At 50.3% G+C, this 12500-nt stretch overlaps 1 protein-coding gene across 1 annotated transcript in view; it reads right to left on the bottom strand.

Annotated features, from left to right (window-relative positions):
* The window catches only part of nrxn3a (neurexin 3a), a 1276003-nt gene that overhangs the window by 4212 nt on the left and 1259291 nt on the right, over nucleotides 1-12500 (bottom strand). Inside the window, exons 22-24 of the mRNA XM_078406911.1 lie at nucleotides 8832-8911; nucleotides 8229-8245; nucleotides 1-417 (exon numbers count right to left, since the gene is read on the bottom strand). The exon at nucleotides 1-417 is cut by the window's left edge and continues 4212 nt beyond it. Of these exons, the coding sequence (XP_078263037.1) occupies nucleotides 1-417; nucleotides 8229-8245; nucleotides 8832-8911 (514 nt within the window). The remainder of the gene's footprint in view (nucleotides 418-8228; nucleotides 8246-8831; nucleotides 8912-12500) is intronic.

Below are 12500 nucleotides of genomic sequence, written 5' to 3'. Positions count from 1 at the left end.
AAGAGTCAGTGGTCGAGAAGCCACCCCTTTCAGACGGCGGCCTGTTTGATCTATTGTCCTTGTACTCCAGCTTGGGTGCGTGCGCTTTGAAGTCGCCTTCCAAGGTCGACGTGGACATGGTCTTATCTGTTACCAATGACAAGGCGTGGTGAAAATCTTCATCGTCAGTAGGGGCTAGGTCAGAGTCTAGAGGTCGCCCCGACGCATAACCCGATATCACCAGGCCAGCCTCACAATCCTCGTTGTCTCGGTCCGAGCAGGGCAACCCGACCTCAGGGGTCACGGATCTCGGGGGGTCTTTGGTGCTTCCAATAATGGTGAAGAGGGTAGGGTGGGAGGTGATGGCGGGGACATGGGTGCCATGGGGTGAGGTGGCTAAAGGTTCTTCTGTCACTACAGGGAAAACTAGTTCACCTCCTGTGAAAGGTGGGGGGGGGGGGGATGGGAGCGATGGGGGGTGGGGGGAAAGGAGAAAGAGAGAACAATGTTAAGACCGCCCTTGGGTTGAGTCCCAATCCATCCCCCCTTCCAACCGCCACCTCATGCACCCAACACCAAACCCACCCAACAAGTCAACTCCAAACTCAAAAGCCATGACACACACACACACACACACAGATGCAGCAGGGCGGAAAACAAAAGGCATTCCATTAAAAAAAACCCCATACGAATACGCCGATCAGCCAAAACATTATGACCCGACGAGCCAAAACATTGTGACCACCTGCCTAATATGCTGTTGGTCCTCCGTGTGCAGCCCCATACGCAGCAGGGTGCGATGCACTGTGTATTGTGACACATTCCTCCCGTGACTACCGTTAAAATTTTCTGTGACTTGTGCCACAGTCGACCTTCTGTTGGTTCGGACCAGACGGGACAGCCTTCGTTGCCCTCGCGCATCGATGAGCCTTGGGCGCCCAACACCCTGTCTGTCGCCGGTTTGTGGTTTGTCTCTCCTCGGACCACTGTCGGTTGGTCGGTACTCACCACTGCTGACCGGGAGCACCCCACAAGCCTTGCCGTTTCAGAGATGCTCTGACCCAGTCGTCTGGCCGTAACAATTTGGCCCCTTGTCAAAGTCGCTCGGGTCTTTACTCCTGCCCATTTCTCTTGCATCCAACACATCGACTTCAAGAACGAACTGACTGTTCACTTGCTGCCTAATATATCCCACCCCTTGACAGGTGCCGTTGTAACAAGATATTCAATGATATGCACTTGGCCTGTCAGTGGTCATGATGTTTTGGCTGATCGGTGGTGTTTATAAAGCAGCAGAACGACTTTAAAGAAAACCCAGCACCGCCCATCACAGTTTAGCAAAAAAAAACGTTCGTGATTTATATTGAAAAGAATAAAAAGCTTTAAAAAGAGGATAGGTTGAAAAGAATAATGTTGTGGGAATTAATTTTAAAAAGTAGCACCACAGCCAAACAACACATCCAAGAAAGTCTAGATATATATATACATATATATATACATATATATATATATATTACGCACACACACACACACACACATCCAATATATACAAATATATAAGTGGAGGTACCATGTAATTCTCAATCAACTTACATCAATAAATTGCTCACATGATTTTGGCATGAAAAAAAAGTTTATATAAAAAAAAAAGAAAGTTGTGTAAGATACTCTTGGACACATTTTTCTATATTGTTCTCAGTTTTTTTTAGTTGTCGTTTAGCAAAAAAAAAAAGAATTAAAAAACTGCTGAATTATGATTACAGGTAAGGTTCGGGGGAGGGGGGGGGGGGGTTGGGGGGAGAGGACACGATACATTTACATTCACACCACACGACAGGAAAATAACTGCACCAATGGCCGATATATCTGCTTTTTTTATTTTGTTGCTTGTTGTTGTTTAAAATAGATCAGGATCGACTAAGAAAAAGACACTGCTCGTCGTGTCAGTTCAATATCTTCTCTGTCTGTTTCTTTTGTGTCGTTAAATATCTACAAAATCTAACAGCTCCGTCTTTTATTAAATGTCGAGATAGTATTGTTTTTTAAAATTAAATATTTTCTTAAATATGACTCTCTCTCTCTGTGTCTCTTTATTCCATTAGACAATTACCAATTACTGTACATTTTTAGTTTTGTGAACTCTTCCTAAAAGGGGATTGGGGGGGGAATTGGGTGGGGGGGGGGTGGGGTGAGGGAGGGAGGGAGGGAAGGGAGGGGGGGTGAGTGAGATGAGGTGTGAGGATGATGGATGGGAGTGAAGGGGAGGGGAGGTGGGTGAAGTATGGGTGTGGAAGGGGATGAGTGAGGGGGGGGGGGGGGAGGGAGGGGGAGAGGGAGAGATGAGGTTTTTTTAAACATATCCAAGGGTGGTATTTGTTTGCCTTATGAATGCAAAATGGGTGAGATGAGAATGATTGGGGTGAATGTGTATAAAAGCTGCCATGTCCATGAAAGAGTGGGACCAGGCGATCTAGCTGTATTAGCACTCTTAGCTGTAAGGGAAGGGGATGGGGGGATATACAAATATATGAGCAAATACATGCCCATTTTATGGAAAGTAAAAACATAACTCTAACACTGACATTTTTTTTTTTTTTTACAAACCCTAAGCTGCAACTTCACCGTACAGCCAAGAAGAGAAATATATAAATATAATTTGTTTTAAACTTTAAACAGTTCCACCCCCCACCCTCCCCACCCCACCCCATCCCCCCCCCAACCCCGAATTTAAAAAAAAAATCATCTCAGCAAATCATCTTTTTTTTTTCCAAACCACTTCAAACATGCGTGAAGTCAATTTTAAATATTCCAGGTGAACAAAATCAAATTGTGGGTGGCATAGGAAATTTGTTTGCGTCGACTAAAAAACTGAGGCGAGAAGAAACTCTTTCGCCCAGAGAGTTGTGAATTTGTGGGATTCTCTGCCGCAGAGGGCAGTGGAAGCCGATTCACTGGATGGATTTAAGAGAGAGTTAGATAGAGCTCTAGGGGCTAGTGGAATCAAGGGATATGGGAGAGAAGGCAGGCACGGGTTACTGATTGTGGACGATCAGCCATGATCACAATGAATGGCGGTGCTGGCTCGGCTCGAAGGGCCGAATGGCCTCTTCCTGCACCTATTTTCTATGTTTCGATGTTTCACTCTTTCTGGTGGTGATGGTAACCTGTGTCTACCACCCCCCTGAAACAGGTGCACTGGCCGAAGAATGGGGTGTTTAAAAAAACCCCAACAAAAAGCCAGGAGTTTTTGTTCTGGCGTGCGTTTGTTAAGGAGCCTTGCCACCGGGAGGTAGCGGGAATGGCGAAAATGTAAAAAGAAAAAATCTCAAGAGGGGAAACCTGGGGAGAAACAGGTTGGACGATCGAGGGTCAAGGTTTGTAAGGTTTGCAGAGAGAACCAGCGCTGATGCAGAGTGTGAGTAGGAATCGCCAACTTCCTCACTCCCAAATACGGGACAAAGGGTGATGTCACTGCCCCGCCGTGCTCCGCGTGGCCTCACCCAGCCAGTGGCCACGTGCGCCCGCTCCACCAATGGCGACCGCCCGGGCCGGGAGGCGGGTTGCTACGCAACCTCCGTCAGGTGGTGCCCGGGCCTCCGGGCCTGCACTGTCAGGACCTACAGCGGCCCCCGGGCCTACACTGTCCAGACCTACAGCGGCCCCCGGGCCTACACTGTCTGGACCTACAGCGGCCCCCGGGCCTACACTGTCCGGACCTACAGCGGCCCCCGGGCCTACACTGTCCAGACCTACAGCGGCCCCCGGGCCTACACTGTCTGGACCTACAGCGGCCCCCGGGCCTACACTGTCTGGACCTACAGCGGCCCCCGGGCCTACACTGTCCAGACCTACAGCGGCCCCCGGGCCTACACTGTCCGGACCTACAGTGACTAGAGCTAACATGTCGGCAACCTAGAGTGTCGGGACCTAGAGTGTTGGGACCAAAATTGTCAGGACCTACAGTGTCGGGGCCTACAGAGTCGGGGCCTACAGTGCCAGGGCCTACAGTGTCGGGGCCTACAGTGCCAGGGCCTACAGTATACGGACCTACAGTTTTGGGGCCTGCAGTGTCCGGGCCTACAGTGTCTGGGCCTACAGTGTCAGGGCCTACAGCGTCAGGGCCTACAGCGTCAGGGCCTACAGCATCCGGACCTACAGCGCCCCCCGGGCCTATTATGGGGCAAGGTCGGTCCCGTACGGGACAAACCACTTTAGCCCAAAATACGAGATGTCCCGGCTAATACGGGACAGTTGGCGGCCGCTGTTTCCAGTTGCCTCCCGTGTCTAACGCACAGGGAGCTCTGTGGGGTCGGGTCGAGGGGGTGCGGGTTAGCCAGCGGAAGGGAGGTGGAGAGAGAGGGGGGAGAGAAGGGCAGGGGGGGGAGGTCGGGAGGGGAGTGGGAACCGGACCAGAAAAAAAGAAGCCGGCTCCAAATTCTCCCGCTCCCCGACCCTCTCCGACCCGACACGACCCTTTGAGCCAAACGCTCTCCAGAAAGAACCAAGGGAACATGGCAACCAGAACGACTAAAAACCCCACGAAGAGATGGGTCGAAGTTTTAAAAAAAAAACACCTCAACCCCACCCCAATCGGAACCGGTGGCCACTGCTTGAGGTGGTTTGTGATTCAGTTCATTCAAAAGAAGAAAAATACCAGCACAAATAGTTGTCTTTTTTCCTCCCCCCTGCACCCCACCCCCCCACCACCTCTCCTCACCCACCCCCCCTGCCCCCACCCCTCAATAAAATGTTCATCAGAATCAAAAAAGAATTAGCAATTTTCGAAAGAAAGCTAAAGGCACGAACTTTATATGTATGTATATATATATATATATATATGTATGTATATGTATATATATATATATATACACAAAATTTACTGGCAGGCAATTCTTTGTTTTGAGAGGGGAAAAAAAATTCTTAAACCATAGCAAATCTTTTATTCCCTTTGCAGCACACTTTAAAAAAGATTAACAGTCAAAAATGCACACAGACAGAAGAAAGTTAGTTACCTGTCACCTGGGCCTAGTGAAATGAGGTGACATTATCTCCAATTTTACTGCAACTTTTATCCATTTCTCATTTTAAACCTGCACCACCAGTTTTAAACAAAAAGCCAGTTATTTTAATTCCTCTCTGGGTGTGTAAAAGAGTTGTGTGCACACTTTGATGCACAGGAGCACTGGCATAGAGTGGGCGGGTGGGGGGGAGAGAGAGGAGAGGGGGGTGGGGTGGGGGGGGTGGGGGTGGGGGGTCACCTTGTTTGCTTGTCATGTTAATAATGCATGCTTAAAGTAAGTTGCATTTAGGGAGAGTTAAAAAAAACAGAAAGAGCAAGCTGGAGAGGGGAGGGGAGGGGTGGGAGAGGGGAGGGGAGGGGTGGGGAGGGGAGGGGTGGAGGTTGGGGTGGTGGGGGGGGTGGGGGGTTAGCGGGAGAGGGAGAGGGAGAGGTCTACGGTTAGGAGGGCAACAGTTTTAAACAGCATCATTCAACAAGTAATTTTGGGGAGGGGGGGGGGAGAGAGAGGAGAGTGGAGAGAGGGAGGGGGGAGAGGGAGAGAGGGAGGGAATGAGGGGAAAGGGGGAGAGGGGGAGAGGGAGGGAAGGAGGGGGAGAGAGAAGAGAGGGGGGAGGAAGGGAGGGGGAGAGGGGGGAGGAAGGGAGGGGGGAGAGTGGAGAGAGGGAGGGGAGGAGGGGGGAGAGAGGAAAGAGGGAGGGGAGAGTGGAGAGAGGGAGGGGAGGGAGAGGAGGGAGGATAGTGGAGAGAGGGAGGGGAGGAGGGGGGAGAGAGGAAAGAGGGAGGGGGAGAGTGGAGAGAGGGAGGGGAGGGAGGATAGTGGAGAGAGGGAGGGGAGAGGGAGAGGGAGGGAGGGGGGAGAGAGGAAAGAGGGAGGGGGAGAGTGGAGGGGAGGGAGGAGAGTGGAGAGAGGGAGGGGGAGAGGGAGAGAAGGAGGGAATGAGGGGAAAGGGGGAAAGGGGGAGAGGGAGCGAATGAGGGGAAGGGGGGAGGGGGGATAGTGGAGAGAGGGAGGGGAGGAAGGGGAGAGGGAGGGGAGGGGGGAGAGAGGAAAGAGGGAGGGGAGAGTGGAGAGAGGGAGGGGAGGATGGAGAGAAGGAAGGGAGGAGGGGGAGAGAGGAAAGTGGAAGGGAAGGGGGAGAGTGGAGAAAGGGAGGGAAGGAGGGGGAAGGGGAGGAGGGGGAGGAAGAGGAGAGAGGGCAGGGAGGGGGAAGAGAGGAGAGAGTGAGGGGAGGGGAGAGAGAGGAGAGGAGGAGAGGTGGGGGGGGAGGGGGGAGAGAGTCCAGGGAATTCCTCAAAGGGCATCCAGTTCCAATGAGGTCCCCCCTCATCCCGATTGAAGTCAATTGCCCAATGAATTGTAGACGTGAATTCAATTCTCTTCCTCCACTTCCGCGTAGTTTTGATGGAACTCTCATTCTCGTTCCCCAGTTGGGACGACGCCAGATGTCGAAGGAACTTTTGACTTTCGAGATACAGCATGGAAACAGGCCCTTCGGCCCACTGACTCCATGCCGACCAGCGGTCACCCAGTACACTAACTCCATCCCACGCACGAGGAACAATGTACAATTTACCGACCCCAGGAATGGGGTACTGATTGGGAATGATCAGCCATGATCACATTGAATGGCGGGTACTGGCTCGAAGGGCCGAATGGCCTACTCCTGCACCTATTGTCTATTGTCTATTTCACATAGATAATCCCCGCTTTAATTACTGAAGCGATTGTCTTACTGTGGTCTTCGCCATCGACACATCCAATGTTACTGTTGTCATGAAGCATCCCACACACATTGTGAACCAGCTATTAATAAGCCAGCGACCCTTCCAAACTAGGATGTTGCCAGGACTAGAGGGTGTGAGCTACAGGGAGAGGTTGAGCAGGCTGGGTCTCTATTCCATGGAGAGCAGGAGGATGAGGGGAGATCTTATAGAGGTGTGCAAGATCATGAGGGGAATAGATGCACAGAGTCCCTTGCCCAGAGTCGGGGAATCGAGGACCACAGGGACACATGTTCAAGGTGAAGGGGAAAAGATTTAATAGGAATCCGAATGGTAACTGTTTCACACAGAGGGTGGTGGGTGTATGGAACAAGCTGCCAGAGGAGATAGTTGAGGCTGGGATTATCCCAACGTTTAAGAAACAGTTGGACAGGTACATGGATAGGACAGGTTTGGAGGGTTATGGACCAAGCGCAGGCAAGTGGGACTAGGGTAGCTGGGACATTGTTGGCCGGTGTGGGCGAGTTGGGACGAAGGGCCTGTTTCCACACTGCATCACTCTGTGACTCTAAGACTAAGATGCTCTTGAGAATGAAATGGTTTAACATAGTGCTAGAGTTGCTGCCTTACAGCGCTTTGAGCGCCAGAGACCCAGGTTCAGTCCCGACTCTGGGTGCTGTCTGTACGGAGTTTGTACGTTCTCCCCGTGACCTGCGTGGGTTTTCTCCGGGTGCTCCGGCTTCCTCCCACGCTCCAAAAACGTACAGGTTTGTAGGTTATTTGACTTCGGTAAAAATTGTAAATTGTCGCCAGTGTGTGCAGGATAGTGCTAGTGTGCGGGATCGCCAGTCGGCGCGGACTTGGTGGGCCGAAGGGCCGAAGCGTAAAGTAAAAAAGCCTTGTAGGGCAATAATAAACCTAAACCGTTCTGTTCATCGAGTCCCTGGCAGCATCAGGTGGGATAATTCCATTGGGAATCGCTGGTCGGCATGGAAGGCCTGTTTCGGCGTTGTGTCTCCAAGCCAGACTAAATTAAACTAACCTCAATTAACACAATTAACACTAAGCCTTCTCAAAAACCTCTACCAGGCTGAGCAGACTCACCTTACCATTAATAAAACCGCACTGTCTCTCTCTGATCAGCTCGTATTTATAAAGGTGCCCAGTCACTTTATCCTAAATGGCTATTTAGTTTAGTTTAGTTTAGTTTTGAGGTACAGCGCAGAAACAGGCCCTTCGGTGCCACCGAGTCCGCGCCGACCAGCGATCCCCGCGCACATTAACACTGTCCACACACACACACACACTGGGGACAATCTTTGACATTTACACCAAGCCAATTAACCTACAAACCTGTACGTCTTTGGAGTGCGGGAGGAAACCGGAGTACCTGGAGAAAACCCACGCAGGTCACGGGGAGAACGTACAAGCTCCGTACAGACAGCGCCCGTAGTCGGGATTGAAGCCGGTTCTCCGGCGCTGTAAGGCGGCAACTCTACCGCTGCGCCACAGTGACCGCCCTGGCTATTGCACCAGACCTTGATATTATATGGGGCCGGTGGAGTTATGAACCTTTGGATTAATCGGGTTGAATGAAAGTGAGAATGTCATTTATCAAATCGGATTAGCAAGATTTAAACTTCACTGGGCATCTGTGGCAAAGGGGATTTAAAATTCAAGAGTCTATTACGGTAATGCGTTCAATATCAGTGCGATGGCATTTGAATATCAAATGCTTTTAAACGTGAGTACTGTTGGTCTAAATCGTTTCCCACCATCCTAGAACCCCTCTCTCTCTCTCTCTCTCTCTCTCTCTCTCTCTCTCTCTCTCTCTCTCTCTCTCTGAATTAATGGAGAGTTTAGTCGATTGAGCTTTGCACGGGGTAGCTTTGTACTGGGATCAGCCAATCATCCCTGTCCCGCCTGCAATTGGTCCAAAACGCCGCAGCGAGACTCCTGACGGGTACCCGTAAAAGTGACCACATCACCCCGATTCTGGCCTCTCTCCACTGGCTCCCAGTACGGTACAGAATCAACTTCAAGCTCCTCCTATTCACATACAAAGCCCTAAACGGGCTTGCCCCCCCATATCAAAAAATTTCTAACCCACCACTCTATCTCCAGGTCCCTCAGGTCGGCCGACTTGGGGCTACTGACTATCCCGCGGTCTAGGCTTAAGCTCAGGGGTGACTGCGCTTTTGCGGTTGCAGCTCCTAGACTGTGGAACAGCATCCCTCTCCCCATCAGAACTGCCCCCTCCATCCGACTCCTTTAACGCTACTCCCTAGCGTTTGAGGCCCTCTGAGGGGGCGCTGTGAACTGTTTATGTATGTGCTGTTATGTTTGTGTGCCATTGTATGTTTGTTTCTTAGTATCTGAGCTGATGTACAGCACTTTGGCCAACGTGGGTTGTTTTTAAATGTGTTGTACAAATAAAATTGACTTGACTTGACTTGACAAAATGCTGGAGTAACTCAGCGGGTCAGGCAGCATCTCAGGATGACGTTTCGGGTCGAGACCCTTCTTCTGCACGGGAGAGTGTTGTCGTTGTCGTTGTCACTGGAGGGTTTGGGTTAAACTATCCAAAAATGTCAAGTTCTCTCCAGGCGGTGGGCAGGACTGGTCCGAGCCTTTTCCAGTCACGAAAGCCGATTCACAAGTTCACACGTTAGAGGAATAGATCGGGTAGACGAGCAGAGTCTCTTGCCCAGAGTAGGGGAATCGAGGACCAGAGGACATAGGTTCAAGGTGAAGGGGAAAAGATTTAATAGGAATCTGAGGGGTGGCTTTTTCACACAGAGGGTGGTGGATGTATGGAACAAGCTGCCAGAGGAGGTAGTAGAGACTGGGACTATCCTATCGTTTAAGAAACAGTTGGACAGTTAATGAGGTTTGGAGGGATATGGACCAAGTGCAGGCAAGTGGGACTAAGGCAGCTGGGACATTGTTGGCCAGTGTGGGCGAGTTGGGCCGAAGGGCCTGTTTCCACACTGTATCACTCTATGACTCTAAGTTCACAAGGCTTTGCCATCTCACTCAAACCTTTTTTTTTCCTGCATCTAGCTTGTCTGGTCCTTTTATGATTTTGTTAATACGTTTTCTGTGTTTCTCTGGAAGCCGCCTCTCTCCTCCCACCCGCTCTGATCCAGGGTGGTTTGTCAGCAAACGTCTGTCCGCTCATCCATTGACACTCTTTCCACCTGCCGACGCTGATAACATTCAGGCAGCGGAACCTGCCCAGGCAGGACCACAATCCCCTTCCACTCCTAGGGGAATTAACGCTGGCTTTTCCAACCTGCAATGGCGCGTTCAGAAACCTATCGTCTGGCTCTTTGCCTGGTCGAATGTATCGGCTCTTGTGGGAAGTTGCTTTTGACTGGTAATAACACCCCACAAAACAGTTTGCGGACGGACACACGTATTAATTCAGGAACTTTAAATCTTCCCAGCTGTTATCGGGCAACTGACCCATCCTACCGCAAGCAGACTTTAAACCCCAGGCATACTTTAAAAGTATAACATTATAAAAGGATTGGACAGGCTAGATGCAGGAGAAAAATGGTCCCAATGTTGGGGGGAGTCCAGAACCAGGGGCCACACACAGTCTGAGAATAAAGGGGAGGCCGTTTAAAACTGAGGTGAGGAAAAACCTTTTCAACCAGAGAGTTGTGAATTTGGGGAATTCTCTGCCACAGAGGGCAGTGGAGGCCAATTCACTGGATGAATTTAAAAGAGAGTTAGACAGAGCTCTAGGGGCTAGTGGATTCAAGGGATATGGGGAGAAGGCAGGCACGGGTTACTGATTGTGGATGATCAGCCATGATCACAATGAATGGCGGTGCTGGCTCGGAGGGCCAAATGGCCTCCTCCTGCACCAATTTTCGATGTTTCTATGTTTCGGTAACAAGAGAGCAGTGCTGAACTACTATCTACCTCTTCGGTGACCCTCGGACTATCCTTGATCGGACTTTGCTGGCTTTACCTTGCACTAAACGTTATTCCCTTAGCATGTATCTGCACACTGTAAATGGCCTGATTGTAATCATGTGTTGCCTTTCCGCTGACTGGTTAGCGTGCAACAAAAGCTTTTCACTGTACCTCGGTACACGTGACAATAAACTAAACTGTAAACTGTAAAAGAAAAGGTGAAGGGGAGGAAGATTTAATAGGAATCTGAAGAGTAACTTTTTCAGGCAAAGGGTGGTGGGTGTATGGAACGAGCTGCTGGAAGAGGTAATTGAGGCAGGGACTATCGCAACGTCTAAGAAACATTTAAGAAACAAGGGCGGTCACAGTGGCGCAGCGGTAGAGTTGCTTGGAGCGCCAGAGACCCGGGTTCGATCCCGACTACGGGTGCTGTCTGCGCGGAGTTTGTACGTTCTCCCGTGACCGTGTGGGCTTTCTCCGAGATCTTCGGTTTCCTCCCACACTTCAAAGACGTGCAGGTTTGTAGGGTTAATTGGCTTGGGTTTGTATACTTGTTATAAGTGTAAGTTGTTCTTAGTGGATGTAGGCTTGTGTTAATATGGGGGGAATCGCTGGCAGGCGCGGTCTTGGTGGGCCGAAGGGCCTGTTTCCGCGTTGTGGTTCTAAAACTGCAACTCAAAAGCTAAATTTAGACAGGTGCATGGATGGGACAGGTTTAGAGGGATATGGGCCAAATGCAGGCAGGTGGGACTAGTGTAGATGAGGCATGTTGGCCGGTGCGGGCAAGTTGGGCCGAAGGGCCTGTTTCCACGCTCTATCACTCAGTGACTGTGACACTGATTCCAATGGTGCAAGAAAGCGTTGGTCGCCATCTTGGAAGCCCACCTCAAACCCGTGTCCTCTGGTCCTTGATTTCCCGACTCCGGGCAAGAGACTCTGTGCGTCTAGCCGACCTATTCCTCTCGTGATTTTGTGCACCAGTATAAAATCACCCCTCATCCTCCTGCGCTCCAACATCTGCCCCAGCCTGCCCCAACATCTGTCTCCCTGTAGCTCAGAGTCCCCCCTGAGTCCTGGTAACATCCTGGTGGGTACGATGAATGTCTTACTGTAATCAGTGGACATTCACGGCTTGGCGGCAGATTTTAATAGACAATAGACAATAGGTGCAGCACCGCCATTCAATGTGATCATGGCTGATCATTCTCAATCAGTACCCCGTTCCTGCCTTCTCCCCATACCCCCTGACTCCGCTATCCTTAAGAGCTCTATCTAGCTCTCTCTTGAATGCATTCAGAGAATTGGCCTCCACTGCCTTCTGAGGCAGAGAATTCCACAGATTCACAACTCTCTGACTGAAAACGTTTTTCCTCATCTCCGTTCTAAATGGCCTACCCCTTATTCTTAAACTGTGGCCCCTTGTTCTGGACTCCCCCAACATTGGGAACATGTTTCCTGCCTCTAACGTGTCCAACCCCTTAATAATCTTATACGTTTCGATAAGATCTCCTCTCATCCTTCTAAATTCCAGTGTATACAAGCCTAGTCGCTCCAGTCTTTCAACATATGACAGTCCCGCCATTCCGGGAATTAACCTAGTAAACCTACGCTGCACGCCCTCAATAGCAAGTCCTTAATAATAACTAGTCCTTAATCTTTTCCCCTAATCTGTTCCAAACCAATTGATCACTTTACAGCAATCCCCACCCGCCAGAGTTAAGTACATTGGAGGAATATTCCAGAGCAGGGAAAGGCATCCTTTAATAACCAGTCCTAATGGTTCCACCGATTGTTTTCCTTGTTATTTTTGTTTTTAATTTCGCTTGAGTGTTGCCCTTCTAGGGATTCCTTT

This window comes from Rhinoraja longicauda, chromosome 10, assembly GCF_053455715.1.
Source record: "Rhinoraja longicauda isolate Sanriku21f chromosome 10, sRhiLon1.1, whole genome shotgun sequence".
Taxonomy (NCBI): Eukaryota; Metazoa; Chordata; class Chondrichthyes; order Rajiformes; family Arhynchobatidae; genus Rhinoraja; species Rhinoraja longicauda.
The sequence above is the reverse complement of the archived record's forward strand: the minus strand, read 5'-3'. Positions and strand labels throughout refer to the sequence as shown.